Source organism: Bombina bombina, chromosome 3 (assembly GCF_027579735.1).
Source record: "Bombina bombina isolate aBomBom1 chromosome 3, aBomBom1.pri, whole genome shotgun sequence".
NCBI lineage: Eukaryota > Metazoa > Chordata > Amphibia > Anura > Bombinatoridae > Bombina > Bombina bombina.
In genome coordinates, this window is record NC_069501.1 from 986024853 (window position 1) to 986044288 (window position 19436).

The window sequence follows — 19436 nt, forward strand, 5'->3', positions numbered from 1 at the left end:
ATCCTAAACAAGTTTCTCAAGGTTCCATCGTTCAAAATGGAAACCATTCGAACAATTCTTCCTTCCATCCAGGAAGGTCAATTCATGACCACGGTGGATTTAAAGGATGCGTATCTACATATTCCTATCCACAAGGAACATCATCGGTTCCTAAGGTTCGCATTCCTGGACAAGCATTACCAGTTTGTGGCACTTCCGTTCGGATTAGCCACTGCTCCAAGGATTTTCACAAAGGTACTAGGGTCCCTTCTAGCGGTGCTAAGACCAAGGGGCATTGCAGTAGTACCTTACTTGGACGACATTCTGATTCAAGCGTCGTCCCTTCCTCAAGCAAAGGCTCACACGGACATTGTCCTGGCCTTTCTCAGATCTCACGGGTGGAAAGTGAACGTAGAAAAAAGTTCTCTATCTCCGTCAACAAGGGTTCCCTTCTTGGGAGCAATAATAGACTCCTTAGAAATGAGGATTTTTCTGACAGAGGCCAGAAAATCAAAACTTCTAATCTCTTGTCAAATACTTCATTCTGTTCCTCTTCCTTCCATAGCGCAGTGCATGGAAGTAATAGGTTTGATGGTAGCGGCAATGGACATAGTTCCTTTTGCGCGAATTCATCTAAGACCATTACAACTGTGCATGCTCAGTCAGTGGAATGGGGACTATACAGACTTGTCTCCGACGATACAAGTAGATCAGAGGACCAGAGATTCACTCCGTTGGTGGCTGTCCCTGGACAACCTGTCACAGGGGATGAGCTTCCGCAGACCAGAGTGGGTCATTGTCACGACCGACGCCAGTCTGGTGGGCTGGGGCGCGGTCTGGGGACCCCTGAAAGCTCAGGGTCTTTGGTCTCGGGAAGAATCTCTTCTTCCGATAAATATTCTGGAACTGAGAGCGATATTCAATGCTCTCAAGGCTTGGCCTCAGCTAGCAAAGGCCAAGTTCATACGGTTTCAATCAGACAACATGACGACTGTTGCGTACATCAACCATCAGGGGGGAACAAGGAGTTCCCTGGCGATGGAAGAAGTGACCAAAATCATTCAATGGGCGGAGACTCACTCCTGCCACTTGTCTGCAATCCACATCCCAGGAGTGGAAAATTGGGAAGCGGATTTTCTGAGTCGTCAGACATTTCATCCGGGGGAGTGGGAACTCCATCCGGAAATCTTTGCCCAAATTACTCAATTGTGGGGCATTCCAGACATGGATCTGATGGCCTCTCGTCAGAACTTCAAGGTTCCTTGCTACGGGTCCAGATCCAGGGATCCCAAGGCGACTCTAGTAGATGCACTAGTAGCACCTTGGACCTTCAAACTAGCTTATGTATTCCCGCCGTTTCCTCTCATCCCCAGGCTGGTAGCCAGGATCAATCAGGAGAGGGCATCGGTGATCTTGATAGCTCCTGCGTGGCCACGCAGGACTTGGTATGCAGACCTGGTGAATATGTCATCGGCTCCACCATGGAAGCTACCTTTGAGACGAGACCTTCTTGTTCAAGGTCCGTTCGAACATCCGAATCTGGTCTCACTCCAACTGACTGCTTGGAGATTGAACGCTTGATCTTATCAAAGCGAGGGTTCTCAGATTCTGTCATTGATACTCTTGTTCAGGCCAGAAAGCCTGTAACTAGAAAAATTTACCACAAAATATGGAAAAAATATATCTGTTGGTGTGAATCTAAAGGATTCCCTTGGGACAAGGTAAAAATTCCTAAGATTCTATCCTTTCTTCAAGAAGGTTTGGAGAAAGGATTATCTGCAAGTTCCTTGAAGGGACAGATTTCTGCCTTGTCTGTGTTACTTCACAAAAAGCTGGCAGCTGTGCCAGATGTCCAAGCCTTTGTTCAGGCTCTGGTTAGAATCAAGCCTGTTTACAAACCTTTGACTCCTCCTTGGAGTCTCAATTTAGTTCTTTCAGTTCTTCAGGGGGTTCCGTTTGAACCCTTACATTCCGTTGATATTAAGTTATTATCTTGGAAAGTTTTGTTTTTGGTTGCAATTTCTTCTGCTAGAAGAGTTTCAGAATTATCTGCTCTGCAGTGTTCTCCTCCTTATCTGGTGTTCCATGCAGATAAGGTGGTTTTACGTACTAAACCTGGTTTTCTTCCGAAAGTTGTTTCTAACAAAAACATTAACCAGGAGATAGTCGTGCCTTCTTTGTGTCCGAATCCAGTTTCAAAGAAGGAACGTTTGTTGCACAATTTGGATGTTGTTCGTGCTCTAAAATTCTATTTAGATGCTACAAAGGATTTTAGACAAACATCTTCCTTGTTTGTTGTTTATTCTGGTAAAAGGAGAGGTCAAAAAGCAACTTCTACCTCTCTCTCTTTTTGGATTAAAAGCATCATCAGATTGGCTTATGAGACTGCCGGACGGCAGCCTCCTGAAAGAATCACAGCTCATTCCACTAGGGCTGTGGCTTCCACATGGGCCTTCAAGAACGAGGCTTCTGTTGATCAGATATGTAAGGCAGCGACTTGGTCTTCACTGCACACTTTTACTAAATTTTACAAGTTTGATACTTTTGCTTCTTCTGAGGCTATTTTTGGGAGAAAGGTTTTGCAAGCCGTGGTGCCTTCCATCTAGGTGACCTGATTTGCTCCCTCCCTTCATCCGTGTCCTAAAGCTTTGGTATTGGTTCCCACAAGTAAGGATGACGCCGTGGACCGGACACACCTATGTTGGAGAAAACAGAATTTATGTTTACCTGATAAATTACTTTCTCCAACGGTGTGTCCGGTCCACGGCCCGCCCTGGTTTTTTAATCAGGTCTGATATTTTATTTTCTTTAACTACAGTCACCACGGTATCATATGGTTTCTCCTATGCAAATATTCCTCCTTTACGTCGGTCGAATGACTGGGGAAGGCGGAGCCTAGGAGGGATCATGTGACCAGCTTTGCTGGGCTCTTTGCCATTTCCTGTTGGGGAAGAGAATATCCCACAAGTAAGGATGACGCCGTGGACCGGACACACCGTTGGAGAAAGTAATTTATCAGGTAAACATAAATTCTGTTTTTTATAAATACAATTTATCATTTTATATTGTAAGTATTGGGTACTTGTAAAGCGCAGCTAATCACACATAAGGGTCTCAAGGCACTGCTCATTTTATCAACCTCGGAAGGATGAAAGGCTGAGTGGACCTCGCCGGGGATCGAACCTGCAACGATTGGGTTGCTACAGAACTCGGCCACAGTGCCGATAGTGTTTATGGTCCATTTAAAAGCATTCCAACATTGCTGCCATATGGTGCCCCTAAAAGGAATACTAAGAGAATTAAAGGGACACTGAACCCACAAATTTTCTTTCATGCTTCAGATAGAGCATGAAATTTTAAGCAACTTTCTAATTTACTCCTATTGTCAAATTTTCTTCATTCTCTTGATATCTTTATTTGAAATGCAAGAATGTAAGTTTAGATGCCGGCCCATTTTTGGTGAACAACCTGGGTTGTTCTTGCTGATTGGTGGATAAATTTATCCACCAATCCAAAAGTGCTGTCCAGAGTTCTGAACCAAAAAAAGAAGCTTAGGTGCATTCTTTTTCAAATAAAGATAGCAATAGAACGAAGAAAAATTAATAATTGGAGTAAATTAGAAAGTTGCTTAAAATTGCATGCTCTATCTGAATCGCGAAATAAAAAAATGTGGATTCAGTGCCCCTTTTAAGTAAATTGGATAATAGAAGTACGTTGGGGTAATTTTTTTATTTTTTTTTAAATGTATGCTCAATCTGAATCATGAAAGAACTATTTTGGCTTTCGTGCCCTTTTTAACAAATGCTTTAAGGTCCTATCATGATGTCATTGTGCTCTGCCATAATTAATTAATTGCAGACAAAAGTAGCTAATGCAGTTAAACAAAATCCATGGCATGTTTACATATTTGGTACCACGCATTTCATGCCATAACAAGCATGTTTGGTAGTAACAATTACTACATCACTATCTTTACTTTCTTTCAGTTGCTTGGAATTCTTGCTGGATAACAATGCTGATCCTTCAATTCGTGATAAACAGGGATATGCTGCTGTTCACTATGCAGCTGCATATGGCAACAGGCAGAACTTGGAGCTGGTGAGTAATGGAGCATATATAACTAATAGTTCTGCACACATAATGCCTTTCCTGCTCCTAGCAGCTTGTTTATTTGATGAGGAATGCGATAATCACATCAGTGCAGAATTGTGTTTACATAGAAAAAATAACTAATGTACTTTTCTTATTTATTTTTATTGTTTGATATAAAGAGATTAGCAGATTTTACTTTATAGAGTTTAACACACTTTTTTTTTGCAAGGGCTGTAATTAATGAATTAAAGTTAATACAGCATTTCCAGGTCCTTCCTTAATTCACTGGATGCCAAATGGCTGCTGCATTATTATTTTTTTAAATTAAACACTGAGCAGTGTTCTTGACACAAAATGTTGCCAGCCAGGTGGCATTGTGAAGTAGTCGGGTGTGGGCAGTGTAATACTTTACTTTTGACTAAATATTGTCTTAAATTTTAGCCAGGTGGTAAGAAAAATCAGCTGGGCTGTGTGCCCATTAAGAGCTAGATTACGAGTGGCGCACTAAGTGTAGCATGTGAGCAATAAAGGGGTATTTTGTGGCTCTTTACGCGTGTCGGAAATAAAATGCGTATTACGAATTAAAAGTAAACGTGTTTGCTTGAGCGCAATTGGAAACTACAGTTACACTCCTAATGATACTAAAAAATATTGCAATAAAAAGTTATAAGGGCTCAAAGATACGAGGTCTCAAGTGTTAGAAAACAAAAAGGCATGCTTTATCATAGAGGTACATACATACAATTGTGTAATATATATATTTACTGTATATACACTGTACTTATTTCACGTTCTAATGTTCTTCACATATAGGATAGTGTACTCTTTATTGTAATACACATTTCTATATATTTTTATATATACCTATATATTCCTATAAATATGTATTTTAAATTAGTTTTATCAGATCTATATAAAAATATATATTTAATAATAAAAAACACGTTATTTTCTTTGTGAAGAACATAGGAATAAAAAATGTGTAATGCGCATCAGGGTTTGCAGCTTAGGACTAAAACGGTCTGGTTAGCGCACATGAAGAATTGCTAACTTCAACGTACCTTATTGAAATATAAAATTTAATAAAAAATGTATATAAACTATTTAAAATGATTATACATACTGTAAAATATTGTAAATCCTAGAATATATATATATATATATATATATATATATATATATATATATATATATATATATATGTGTGTGTATGTATATATATATATATATATATATATATATATATATTTCTTTCATGTAATTAGCAAGAGTCCATGAGCTAGTGACGTATGGGATATACATTCCTACCAGGAGGGGCAAAGTTTCCCAAACCTCAAAATGCCTATAAATACACCCCTCACCACACCCACAATTCAGTTTTACAAACTTTGCCTCCGATGGAGGTGGTGAAGTAAGTTTGTGCTAGATTCTACGTTGATATGCGCTCCGCAGCAAGTTGGAGCCCGGTTTTCCTCTCAGCGTGCAGTGAATGTCAGAGGGATGTGAGGAGAGTATTGCCTATTTGAATGCAGTGATCTCCTTCTACGGGGTCTATTTCATAGGTTCTCTGTTATCGGTCGTAGAGATTCATCTCTTACCTCCCTTTTCAGATCGACGATATACTCTTATATATACCATTACCTCTGCTGATTCTCGTTTCAGTACTGGTTTGGCTTTCTACAAACATGTAGATGAGTGTCCTGGGGTAAGTAAATCTTATTTTCTGTGACACTCTAAGCTATGGTTGGGCACTTTGTTTATAAAGTTCTAAATATATGTATTCAAACATTTATTTGCCTTGACTCAGAATGTTCAACTTTCCTTATTTTTCAGACAGTCAGTTTCATATTTGGGATAATGCATTTGATTTTTTCTTACCTTCAAAAATTTGACTATTTTCCCTGTGGGCTGTTAGGCTCGCGGGGGCTGAAAATGCTTCATTTTATTGCGTCATTCTTGGCGCGGACTTTTTTGGCGCAAAAAATTATTTTCCGTTTCCGGCGTCATACGTGTCGCCGGAAGTTGCGTCATTTTTTGACATTATTTTGCGCCAAAAATGTCGGCGTTCCGGATGTGGCGTCATTTTTGGCGCCAAAAAGCATTTAGGCGCCAAATAATGTGGGCGTCTTATTTGGCGCTAAAAAATATGGGCGTCGCTTTTGTCTCCACATTATTTAAGTCTCATTTTTCATTGCTTCTGGTTGCTAGAAGCTTGTTCTTTGGCATTTTTTCCCATTCCTGAAACTGTCATTTAAGGAATTTGATCAATTTTGCTTTATATGTTGTTGTTTTTTCTCTTACATATTGCAAGATGTCTCACGTTGCATCTGAGTCAGAAGATACTACAGGAAAATCGCTGTCTAGTGCTGTATCTACCAAATCTAAGTGTATCTGCTGTAAACTTTTGGTAGCTATTCATCCAGCTGTTGTTTGTATTGATTGTCATGACAAACTTGTTAAAGCAGATAATATTTCCTTTAGTAAAGTACCATTGCCTGTTGCAGTTCCTTCATCATCTAAGGTGCAGAATGTTCCTGATAACATAAGAGATTTTGTTTCTGAATCCATAAAGAAGGCTATGTCTGTTATTTCTCCTTCTAGTAAACGTAAAAAGTCTTTTAAAACTTCTCTCCCTACAGATGAATTTTTAAATGAACATCATCATTCTGATTCTGATGACTCTTCTGGTTCAGAGGATTCTGTCTCAGAGATTGATGCTGATAAATCTTCATATTTATTTAAAATGGAATTTATTCGTTCTTTACTTAAAGAAGTTCTAATTGCTTTAGAAATAGAGGATTCTGGTCCTCCTGATATTAATTCTAAACGTTTGGATAAGGTATTTAAATCTCCTGTGGTTATTCCAGAAGTTTTTCCTGTTCCTAATGCTATTTCTGCAGTAATTTCCAAAGAATGGGATAAATTGGGTAATTCATTTACTCCTTCTAAACGTTTTAAGCAATTATATCCTGTGCCGTCTGACAGATTAGAATTTTGGGACAAAATCCCTAAAGTTGATGGGGCTATTTCTACCCTTGCTAAACGTACTACTATTCCTACGTCAGATGGTACTTCGTTTAAGGATCCTTTAGATAGGAAAATTGAATCCTTTCTAAGAAAAGCTTATCTGTGTTCAGGTAATCTTCTTAGACCTGCTATATCTTTGGCTGATGTTGCTGCAGCTTCAACTTTTTGGTTGGAAACCTTAGCGCAACAAGTAACACATCATGATTCTCATGATATTATTATTCTTCTTCAGCATGCTAATAATTTTATCTGTGATGCCATCTTTGATATTATCAGAGTTGATGTCAGGTTTATGTCTCTAGCTATTTTAGCTAGAAGAGCTTTATGGCTTAAGACTTGGAATGCTGATATGGCTTCTAAATCAACTCTACTTTCCATTTCTTTCCAGGGTAACAAATTATTTGGTTCTCAGTTGGATTCTATTATTTCAACTGTTACTGGTGGGAAAGGCACCTTTTTACCACAGGATAAAAAATCTAAGGGTAAAAACAGAGCTAATAATCGTTTTCGTTCCTTTCGTTTCAACAAAGAACAAAAACCTGATCCTTCATCCTCAGGAGCAGTTTCAGTTTGGAAACCATCTCCAATCTGGAATAAATCCAAGCCAGTCAGAAAGGCAAAGCCTGCTTCTAAGTCCACATGAAGGTGCGGCCCTCATTCCAGCTCAGCTGGTAGGGGGCAGGTTACGTTTTTTCAAAGAAATTTGGATCAATTCTGTTCACAATCTTTGGATTCAGAACATTGTTTCAGAAGGGTACAGAATTGGTTTCAAGATGAGACCTCCTGCAAAGAGATTTTTTCTTTCCCGTGTCCCAGTAAATCCAGTAAAAGCTCAAGCATTTCTGAATTGTGTTTCAGATCTAGAGTTGACTGGAGTAATTATGCCAGTTCCAGTTCAGGAACAGGGGATGGGGTTTTATTCAAATTTCTTCATTGTACCAAAGAAGGAGAATTCCTTCAGACCAGTTCTGGATCTAAAAATATTGAATCGTTATGTAAGGATACCAACGTTCAAGATGGTAACTGTAAGGACTATCTTGCCTTTTGTTCAGCAAGGGAATTATATGTCCACAATAGATTTACAGGATGCATATCTGCATATTCCGATTCATCCGGATCATTATCGGTTCCTGAGATTCTCTTTTCTGGACAAGCATTACCAGTTTGTGGCTCTGCCGTTTGGCCTTGCTACAGCTCCAAGAATTTTTACAAAGGTTCTCGGTGCCCTTCTGTCTGTAATCAGAGAACAGGGTATTGTGGTATTTCCTTATTTGGACGATATCTTGGTACTTGCTCAGTCTTTACATTTAGCAGAATTTCATGCGAATCGACTTGTGTTGTTTCTTCAAGATCATGGTTGGAGGATCAATTTACCAAAAAGTTCATTGATTCCTCAGACAAGGGTAACCTTTCTGGGTTTCCAAATAGATTCAGTGTCCATGACTCTGTCTTTAACAGACAAGAGGCGTCTGAAACTGATGGCAGCTTGTCGAAACCTTCAGTCACAATCATTCCCTTCGGTAGCCTTATGCATGGAAATTCTAGGTCTTATGACTGCTGCATTGGACGCGATCCCCTTTGCTCGTTTTCACATGCGACCTCTTCAGCTTTGTATGCTGAATCAATGGTGCAAGGATTACACAAAGATATCTCAATTAATATCTTTAAAACCGATTGTTCGACACTCTCTAACGTGGTGGACAGATCACCATCGTTTAATTCAGGGGGCTTCTTTTGTGCTTCCGACCTGGACTGTAATTTCAACAGATGCAAGTCTCACAGGTTGGGGAGCTGTGTGGGGATCTCTGACGGCACAAGGAGTTTGGGAATCTCAGGAGGTGAGATTACCGATCAATATTTTGGAACTCCGTGCAATTTTCAGAGCTCTTCAGTTTTGGCCTCTTCTGAAGAGAGAATCGTTCATTTGTTTTCAGACAGACAATGTCACAACTGTGGCATACATCAATCATCAAGGAGGAACTCACAGTCCTCTGGCTATGAAAGAAGTATCTCGAATTTTGGTTTGGGCAGAATCCATCTCCTGTCTAATCTCTGCGGTTCATATCCCAGGTGTAGTCAATTGGGAAGCGGATTATCTCAGTCGCCAAACGTTGCATCCGGGCGAATGGTCTCTTCACCCAGAGGTGTTTCTTCAGATCGTTCAAATGTGGGAATTTCCAGAAATAGATTTGATGGCGTCCCATCTAAACAAGAAACTTCCCAGGTATCTGTCCAGATCCCGGGATCCTCAGGCGGAGGCAGTGGATGCATTATCACTTCCTTGGAAGTATCATCCTGCCTATATCTTTCCGCCTCTAGTTCTTCTTCCAAGAGTAATCTCCAAGATTCTGAAGGAATGCTCGTTTGTTCTGCTGGTAGCTCCGGCATGGCCTCACAGGTTTTGGTATGCGGATCTTGTCCGGATGGCCTCTTGCCAACCGTGGACTCTTCCGTTAAGACCAGACCTTCTGTCGCAAGGTCCTTTTTTCCATCAGGATCTGAAATCCTTAAATTTAAAGGTATGGAGATTGAACGCTTGATTCTTCGTCAAAGAGGTTTCTCTGACGCTGTGATTAATACTATGTTACAGGCTCGTAAATCTGTATCTAGAGAGATATATTATAGAGTCTGGAAGACTTATATTTCTTGGTGTATTTCTCATCATTTTTCTTGGCATTCTTTTAGAATTCCGAGAATTTTACAGTTTCTTCAGGATGGTTTAGATAAAGGTTTGTCCGCAAGTTCCTTGAAAGGACAAATCTCTGCTCTTTCTGTTCTTTTTCACAGAAAGATTGCTATTCTTCCTGATATTCATTGTTTTGTACAAGCTTTGGTTCGTATAAAACCTGTCATTAAGTCAATTTCTCCTCCTTGGAGTTTGAATTTGGTTCTGGGGGCTCTTCAAGCTCCTCCGTTTGAACCTATGCATTCATTGGACATTAAATTACTTTCTTGGAAAGTTTTGTTCCTTTTGGCCATCTCTTCTGCCAGAAGAGTTTCTGAATTATCTGCTCTTTCTTGTGAGTCTCCTTTTCTGATTTTTCATCAGGATAAGGCGGTGTTGCGAACTTCTTTTGAATTTTTACCTAAAGTTGTGAATTCCAACAACATTAGTAGAGAAATTGTGGTTCCTTCATTATGTCCTAATCCTAAGAATTCTAAGGAGAAATCGTTGCATTCTTTGGATGTTGTTAGAGCTTTGAAATATTATGTTGAAGCTACTAAATCTTTCAGAAAGACTTCTAGTCTATTTGTTATCTTTTCCGGTTCTAGAAAAGGCCAGAAAGCTTCTGCCATTTCTTTGGAATCTTGGTTGAAATCTTTAATTCATCTTGCCTATGTTGAGTCGGGTAAAACTCCGCCTCAGAGAATTACAGCTCATTCTACTAGGTCAGTTTCTACTTCCTGGGCATTTAGGAATGAAGCTTCGGTTGATCAGATTTGCAAAGCAGCAACTTGGTCCTCTTTGCATACTTTTACTAAATTCTACCATTTTGATGTATTTTCTTCTTCTGAAGCAGTTTTTGGTAGAAAAGTACTTCAGGCAGCGGTTTCAGTTTGAATCTTCTGCTTATGTTTTTCTTTAAACTTTATTTTGGGTGTGGATTATTTTCAGCAGGAATTGGCTGTCTTTATTTTATCCCTCCCTCTCTAGTGACTCTTGTGTGGAAAGATCCACATCTTGGGTAATCATTATCCCATACGTCACTAGCTCATGGACTCTTGCTAATTACATGAAAGAAAACATAATTTATGTAAGAACTTACCTGATAAATTCATTTCTTTCATATTAGCAAGAGTCCATGAGGCCCGCCCTTTTTTTGTGGTGGTTATGATTTTGTATAAAGCACAATTATTCCAATTCCTTATTTTTTATGCTTTCGCACTTTTTTATCACCCCACTTCTTGGCTATTCGTTAAACTGAATTGTGGGTGTGGTGAGGGGTGTATTTATAGGCATTTTGAGGTTTGGGAAACTTTGCCCCTCCTGGTAGGAATGTATATCCCATACGTCACTAGCTCATGGACTCTTGCTAATATGAAAGAAATGAATTTATCAGGTAAGTTCTTACATAAATTATGTTATATAATCCATCCAATGATGCAGGCACTCAGTGGTCTTTTATAAAATATTAATTTATTAAATCCATTTAAAAAGCATGACGTTTCGGTGCATTCCTGCACCTTTTTCAAATGCCAGAAAAGTACATATACAACAAATTATAAAACTCCTAACAAACTTACTTCTAATGTGCCCTTATATATTCTCCTTATTCAGTGTTCAGCTTGTAGATTGCCGTCAACGAGATTGGGCGTCTGACGTCATCATAGCGCATCACTGTGCGCAACATCCTCACCACAATGCCCTTGTTGTCATAGTAACCCATGTACACACTCAGCAATGTCAGCTGATCCACTCATATCGGATACATCCTGATCGCTATAGTTATGCTAGCGCAGATGTATGGAGGCTCAAATAATGATGCAGATTCACGTAGAATCCAGTAACTAATCCCAACAGGATATCATGCGCATCAGTATTGTGCCCCCTTCTGCGGCAGCACCCCTACAACAATCCCTATCAAATTGAACAATAAGAATAATACCCTATGTGATATATCAAACATATGTACAACCCACATCTAATCAATGTGAACTATTTAGAATGTCCTATACAATATCATATAACCTTATATTGCCAATTTATACCAGCTACTTTTTATCCTTTACATTATGCTTCTCGTCTCATAGGATTATTGTAGAAACTGTCATTCATAGTGAGACCCATAGACATATACAAGTCCATATATACCCCAGTCCATAGGAATATAGTCAGGGAGGCTGGAACGCGTGTATTATTATCCATCCTAGTAGAAGGGGCTAAAATCCAGGGAGGTATTCAAACCCTTTGGGGCTAAGATGTCCAATCTGTAGATCCACTTACTTTCAAGCTGACGCAGAAGCAGTAGTCTTACTCGATTGCCACCCCTAGGCATAGGGGGTATATGATCTATAAGCATTGATTTCAGGCTCGAGATGGCATGTTTGAATTGGCCACAGTGACGTTCCACAGGTTGCTTCAGCTTGAAAGTAAGTGGATCTACAGATTGGACATAAGCTAATAAATAAAAGCTATGTAGCGCATTGAAGTTAGCAATTCTTCATGAGTGCTAACCTGACCGCGCTAAACCTAAATGGTGAACCCCGATGCGTGTTAAGCATATTTCTTTTATGTAATTAGCAAGAGTCCATGAGCTAGTGACGTATGGGATATACATTCCTACCAGGAGGGGCAAAGTTTCCCAAACCTCAAAATGCCTATAAATACACCCCTCACCACACCCACAATTCAGTTTTACAAACTTTGCCTCCTATGGAGGTGGTGAAGTAAGTTTGTGCTTTTGACGTCCTTTTGCGCCAAAAATGTCGGCGTTCCGGATGTGGGCGCCAAACAATGTGGGCGTATTATTTGGCGCCAAAAAATATGGGCGTTGCTTTTGTCTCCATTATTTCAGTCTCATTTTTTCTTTGCTTCTGGTTACTAGAAGCTTGTTTATTGGCATTTTTTCCCATTCCTGAAACTGTCATTTAAGGAATTTGATCAATTTTGCTTTATATGTTGTTTTTTCTCTTACATATTGCAAGATGTCTCACATCAGAAGATACTTCAGGAAAATCGCTGTCTAGTGCTGGAACTACCAAAGCTAAGTGTATCTGCTGTAATCTTTTGGTAGCTATTCCTCCGGCTGTTGTTTGTATTAATTTTCATGACAAACTTGTTAAAGCAGATAATATTTCCTTTAGTAATGTACCATTGCCTGTTGCAGTTCCCTCAACATCTAAGGTGCAGAATGTTCCTGATAACATAAGAGATTTTGTTTCTGAATCCATCAAGAAGGCTATGTCTGTTATTTCTCCTTCTAGTAAACATAAAAAATCTTTTAAAACTTCTCTCTCTACAGATGAATTTTTAAATGAACATCATCATTCTGATTCTGATGACTCTTCTGGTTCAGAGGATTCTGTCTCAGAGATTGATGCTGATAAATCTTCATATTTATTTAAAATGGAATTTATTCGTTCTTTACTTAAAGAAGTACTAATTGCTTTAGAAATTGAGGATTCTGGTCCTCTTGATACTAATTCTAAACGTTTAGATAAGGTGTTTAAATCTCCTGTGGTTATTCCAGAAGTTTTTCCTGTTCCTAATGCTATTTCTGAAGTAATTTCCAGAGAATGGGATAAATTGGGTAATTCATTTACTCCTTCTAAACGTTTTAAGCAATTATATCCTGTGCCGTCTGACAGATTAGAATTTTGGGACAAAATCCCTAAAGTTGATGGGGCTATTTTCTACCCTTGCTAAACGTACTACTATTCCTACGTCAGATGGTACTTCGTTTAAAGATCCTTTAGATAGGAAAATTGAATCCTTTCTAAGAAAAGCTTATCTGTGTTCAGGTAATCTTCTTAGACCTGCTATATATTTGGCTGATGTTGCTGCAGCTTCAACTTTTTGGTTGGAAACTTTAGCACAACAAGTAACAGATCATGATTCTCATAATATTATTATTCTTCTTCAGCATGTTAATAATTTTATCTGTGATGCCATTTTTGATATTATCAGAGTTGATGTCAGGTTTATGTCTCTAGCTATTTTAGCTAGAAGAGCTTTATGGCTTAAAACCTGGAATGCTGATATGGCTTCTAAATCAACTCTACTTTCCATTTCTTTCCAGGGTAACAAATTATTTGGTTCTCAGTTGGATTCCATTATCTCAACTGTTACTGGTGGGAAAGGAACTTTTTTACCGCAGGATAAAAAAATCTAAGGGTAAAAACAGGGCTAATAATCGTTTTCGTTCCTTTCGTTTCAACAAAGAACAAAAGCCTGATCCTTCATCCTCAGGAGCAGTTTCAGTTTGGAAACCATCTCCAGTCTGGAATAAATCCAAGCCTTCTAGAAAGACAAAGCCTGCTTCTAAGTCCACATGAAGGTGCGGCCCTCATTCCAGCTCAGCTGGTAGGGGGCAGGTTACGTTTTTTCAAAGAAATTTGGATCAATTCTGTTCACAATCTTTGGATTCAGAACATTGTTTCAGAAGGGTACAGAATTGGTTTCAAGATGAGACCTCCTGCAAAGAGATTTTTTCTTTCCCGTGTCCCAGTAAATCCAGTGAAAGCTCAAGCATTTCTGAATTGTGTTTCAGATCTAGAGTTGGCTGGAGTAATTATGCCAGTTCCAGTTCTGGAACAGGGGATGGGTTTTTATTCAAATCTCTTCATTGTACCAAAGAAGGAGAATTCCTTCAGACCAGTTCTGGATCTAAAAATATTGAATCGTTATGTAAGGATACCAACGTTCAAAATGGTAACTGTAAGAACTATCTTGCCTTTTGTTCAGCAAGGGCATTATATGTCCACAATAGATTTACAGGATGCTTATCTGCATATTCCGATTCATCCAGATCATTATCAGTTCCTGAGATTCTCTTTTCTGGACAAGTATTACCAGTTTGTGGCTCTGCCGTTTGGCCTAGCTACAGCTCCAAGAATTTTTACAAAGGTTCTCGGTGCCCTTCTGTCTGTAATCAGAGAACAGGGTATTGTGGTATTTCCTTATTTGGACGATATCTTGGTACTTGCTCAGTCTTTACATTTAGCAGAATCTCATACGAATCGACTTGTGTTGTTTCTTCAAGATCATGGTTGGAGGATCAATTTACCAAAAAGTTCATTGATTCCTCAGACAAGGGTAACCTTTCTGGGTTTCCAGATAGATTCAGTGTCCATGACTCTGTCTTTAACAGACAAGAGACGTCTAAAATTGATTTCAGCTTGTCGAAACCTTCAGTCACAATCATTCCCTTCGGTAGCCTTATGCATGGAAATTCTAGGTCTTATGACTGCTGCATCGGACGCGATCCCCTTTGCTCGTTTTCACATGCGACCTCTTCAGCTCTGTATGCTGAATCAATGGTGCAGGGATTACACAAAGATATCTCAATTAATATCTTTAAAACCGATTGTACGACATTCTCTAACGTGGTGGACAGATCACCATTGTTTAATTCAGGGGGCTTCTTTTGTGCTTCCGACCTGGACTGTAATTTCAACAGATGCAAGTCTCACAGGTTGGGGAGCTGTGTGGGGATCTCTGACGGCGCAAGGAGTTTGGGAATCTCAGGAGGTGAGATTACCGATCAATATTTTGGAACTCCGTGCAATTTTCAGAGCTCTTCAGTCTTGGCCTCTTCTGAAGAGAGAATCGTTCATTTGTTTTCAGACAGACAATGTCACAACTGTGGCATACATCAATCATCAAGGAGGGACTCACAGTCCTCTGGCTATGAAAGAAGTATCTCGAATTCTGGTTTGGGCGGAATCCAGCTCCTGTCTAATCTCTGCGGTTCATATCCCAGGTATAGACAATTGGGAAGCGGTTTATCTCAGTCGCCAATCGTTGCATCCGGGCGAATGGTCTCTTCACCCAGAGGTATTTCTTCAGATTGTTCAAATATGGGAGCTTCCAGAAATAGATCTGATGGCGTCTCATCTAAACAAGAAACTTCCCAGGTATCTGTCCAGATCCCGGGATCCTCAGGCGGAAGCAGTGAATGCATTATCACTTCCTTGGAAGTATCATCCTGCTTATATCTTTCCGCCTCTAGTTCTTCTTCCAAGAGTAATCTCCAAGATTCTGAAGGAATGCTAGTTTGTTCTGCTAGTAGCTCCGGCATGACCTCACAGGTTTTGGTATGCGGATCTTGTCCGGATGGCCTCTTGCCATCCGTGGACTCTTCCGCTACGACCAGACCTTCTGTCGCAAGGTCCATTTTTTCCATCAGGATCTCAAATCCTTAAATTTAAAGGTATGGAGATTGAACGCTTGATTCTTAGTCAAAGAGATTTCTCTGACTCTGTGATTAATACTATGTTACAGGCTCGTAAATCTGTATCCAGAGAGATATATTATAGAGTCTGGAAGACTTATATTTCTTGGTGTCTTTCTCATCATTTTTCTTGGCATTCTTTTAGAATTCCAAGAATTTTACAGTTTCTTCAGGATGGTTTAGATAAAGGTTTGTCCGCAAGTTCCTTGAAAGGACAAATCTCTGCTCTTTCTGTTCTTTTTCACAGAAAGATTGCTAATCTTCCTGATATTCATTGTTTTGTACAAGCTTTGGTTCGTATAAAACCTGTCATTAAGTCAATTTCTCCTCCTTGGAGTTTGAATTTGGTTCTAGGGGCTCTTCAAGCTCCTCCGTTTGAACCTATGCATTCATTGGACATTAAATTACTTTCTTGGAAAGTTTTGTTCCTTTTGGCAATCTCTTCTGCCAGAAGAGTTTCTGAATTATCTGCTCTTCCTTGTGAGTCTCCTTTTCTGATTTTTCATCAGGATAAGGCAGTGTTGCGAACTTCTTTTGAATTTTTACCTAAAGTTGTGAATTCCAACAACATTAGTAGAGAAATTGTGGTTCCTTCATTATGTCCTAATCCTAAGAATTCTAAGGAGAAATCGTTACATTCTTTGGATGTTGTTAGAGCTTTGAAATATTATGTTGAAGCTACTAAGTCTTTCCGAAAGACTTCTAGTTTATTTGTTATCTTTTCCGGTTCTAGAAAAGGCCAGGAAGCTTCTGCCATTTCTTTGGCATCTTGGTTGAAATCTTTAATTCATCTTGCCTATGTTGAGTCGGATAAAACTCCGCCTCAAAGGATTACAGCTCATTCTACTAGGTCAGTTTCTACTTCCTGGGCGTTTAGGAATGAAGCTTCGATTGATCAGATTTGCAAAGCAGCAACTTGGTCCTCTTTGCATACTTTTACTAAATTCTACCATTTTGATGTATTTTCTTCTTCTGAAGCAGTTTTTGGTAGAAAAGTACTTCAGGCAGCGGTTTCAGTTTGAATCTTCTGCTTATGTTTTTCATTAAACTTTATTTTGGGTGTGGATTATTTTCAGCAGGAATTGGCTGTCTTTATTTTATCCCTCCCTCTCTAGTTACTCTTGCGTGGAAAGATCCACATCTTGGGTAATCATTATCCCATACGTCACTAGCTCATGGACTCTTGCTAATTACATGAAAGAAAACATAATTTATGTAAGAACTTACCTGATAAATTCATTTCTTTCATATTAGCAAGAGTCCATGAGGCCCACCCTTTTTTTGTGGTGGTTATGATTTTTGTATAAAGCACAATTATTCCAATTCCTTATTTTATATGCTTTCGCACTTTTTTATCACCCCACTTCTTGGCTATTAGTTAAACTGAATTGTGGGTGTGGTGAGGGGTGTATTTATAGGCATTTTGAGGTTTGGGAAACTTTGCCCCTCCTGGTAGGAATGTATATCCCATACGTCACTAGCTCATGGACTCTTGCTAATATGAAAGAAATGAATTTATCAGGTAAGTTCTTACATAAATTATGTTTTTACATTCCTATGTTCTTCACATAGAGAATAATGTACTTTTTTATTATCAAATAAATAAATATATATATGAATGATAATGTTCATTTAAATTACATATCTATAGGAATAGATATATAAGTGTGTGTGTGTGTATATATATATATATATATATATATATATATATATATATATATATATATATATATATATATATATATATATATATATATATATATATATATATACAACAAAAGTACATAATTCTGTATGCGAAGAACATTGGAATGTGACATTTTCGTAACTCCTGTCGAGTTAGCGTGCAAGTTTAGGTGTTAAAACACCCCTTCTGCAAGAGTTAAACACCTAACCTTGTAGGGTCAGTAGTGCTGAAATTACTTGTCATTTAAGAGGACAACTTTACTATTAAGTGGTCTAGAAGTGTGCTGTTGCTAAGAATGTGAAGAAACAGAATTGTAGTTACTTTTAAATCCATTTTACATTGTCACAGTGTTTTACACTATGATTTGTGTTTGATTTAAATATTTAATCATATAGTCTTGATTAAATTCTAGAAATGCAAAGCAATTTTATGTTTCCAGATTTGCCCTCTATGCGCTTGTAGGGATCAGTTGTCTTTTTGTTTACTAAAGAGCGATTGGGGCTGAATTGCATGCTCTGTTTCTTCATATGATGTTAATAGATAGTTGGCATTAAGTGTTTGGCTGATCTTTTAACCCACTTGAGGCACCCTTTATAAAACAATTAAATGAAAGATGAATAAATTAAATTAAGTATATCATTTTTATATTCGTTGTCCTTTTTATATCCCATTTGCATGTTTTTGTTGTTCATATTTTATTTTTAGTGCTTGATATTTATATGGCTCTTTTAAGTGAAAGGTTTATTTTATAATATTTTTTTTTTCCCCCAGCTCTTAGAAATGTCTTTTAACTGCCTGGAGGATGTGGAAAGCACTGTACCAGTTAGCCCTTTGCACTTAGCTGTAAGTATTAGAACAGGAAAATTGTACATCTGTTTTATCTCTTACAGATGCATAAATGAAACTGCTAAGATGAACGAAACAGAAGGGGTGTATAGTGCTGTTCTTATTTAAATATGAAAAAATGATTCCTTATTAACCATTTAGAAAGTAATAGCCACTTCTGTCTCTTTTAAAGAACATGAAAGGTAATGTGTTAAGTTGCAAATCCATTCGATTAGAACAGACTGAAAACCTTAAAGGGACACTGAACCCAAATTTTTTCTTTTGTGATTCAGATAGAGCATGCAATTTTAAGCAACTTTCTAATTTACTCCTATTATCAAATTTTCTTTGTTCTCTTGGTATCTTTATTTGAAAAGCAAGAATGTAAGGTTAGATGCCGGACCATTTTTGGTGAACAACCTCGGTTGGTTTTGCTAATTGGTTGATTAATTCACCCACCATGAAACAAGTGCTGTCCATGGTCTGAACCAAAAATTGCCTGGCTCCTTAGCTTAGATGCCTTCTTTATCAAATAAAGATAGCAAGAGAATGAAGAAAAATTGATAATAGGAGCAAATTAGAAAGTTGCTTAAAATTGCATGCTCTGTCTGAATCATGAAAGAAAAAATTTGGGTTCAGTGTCCCTTTAACCCCTTAGTGACCAGACCACTTTTCCATTTGTTGACCATCTGGGACCAAGGCTATTTTTGCATTTCTGCGATGTTTGTGTTTAACTGTAATTTTCCTCTTACTCATTTACTGTACCCACACATATTATATACAGTTTTTCTCACCATTAAATGGACTTTCTAAAGATGCCATTATTTTCATCATATATTATAATTTACTATAATTTTTTTTTATAAAATATGAGGAAAAAATGGAAAAAAACTTTTTGAGCCCCAAAATCTTACAAAATCTCTTACACTTCT

The 19436-nt window shown here is 38.3% G+C and overlaps 1 protein-coding gene across 1 annotated transcript in view; it reads left to right on the forward strand.

Annotated features, from left to right (window-relative positions):
• Positions 1 to 19436, forward strand: part of ANKRD52 (ankyrin repeat domain 52) — a 374590-nt gene that overhangs the window by 173427 nt on the left and 181727 nt on the right. Inside the window, exons 13-14 of the mRNA XM_053705506.1 lie at positions 3966 to 4077; positions 18451 to 18522. Coding sequence (XP_053561481.1) covers positions 3966 to 4077; positions 18451 to 18522 — 184 coding nt within the window. The remainder of the gene's footprint in view (positions 1 to 3965; positions 4078 to 18450; positions 18523 to 19436) is intronic.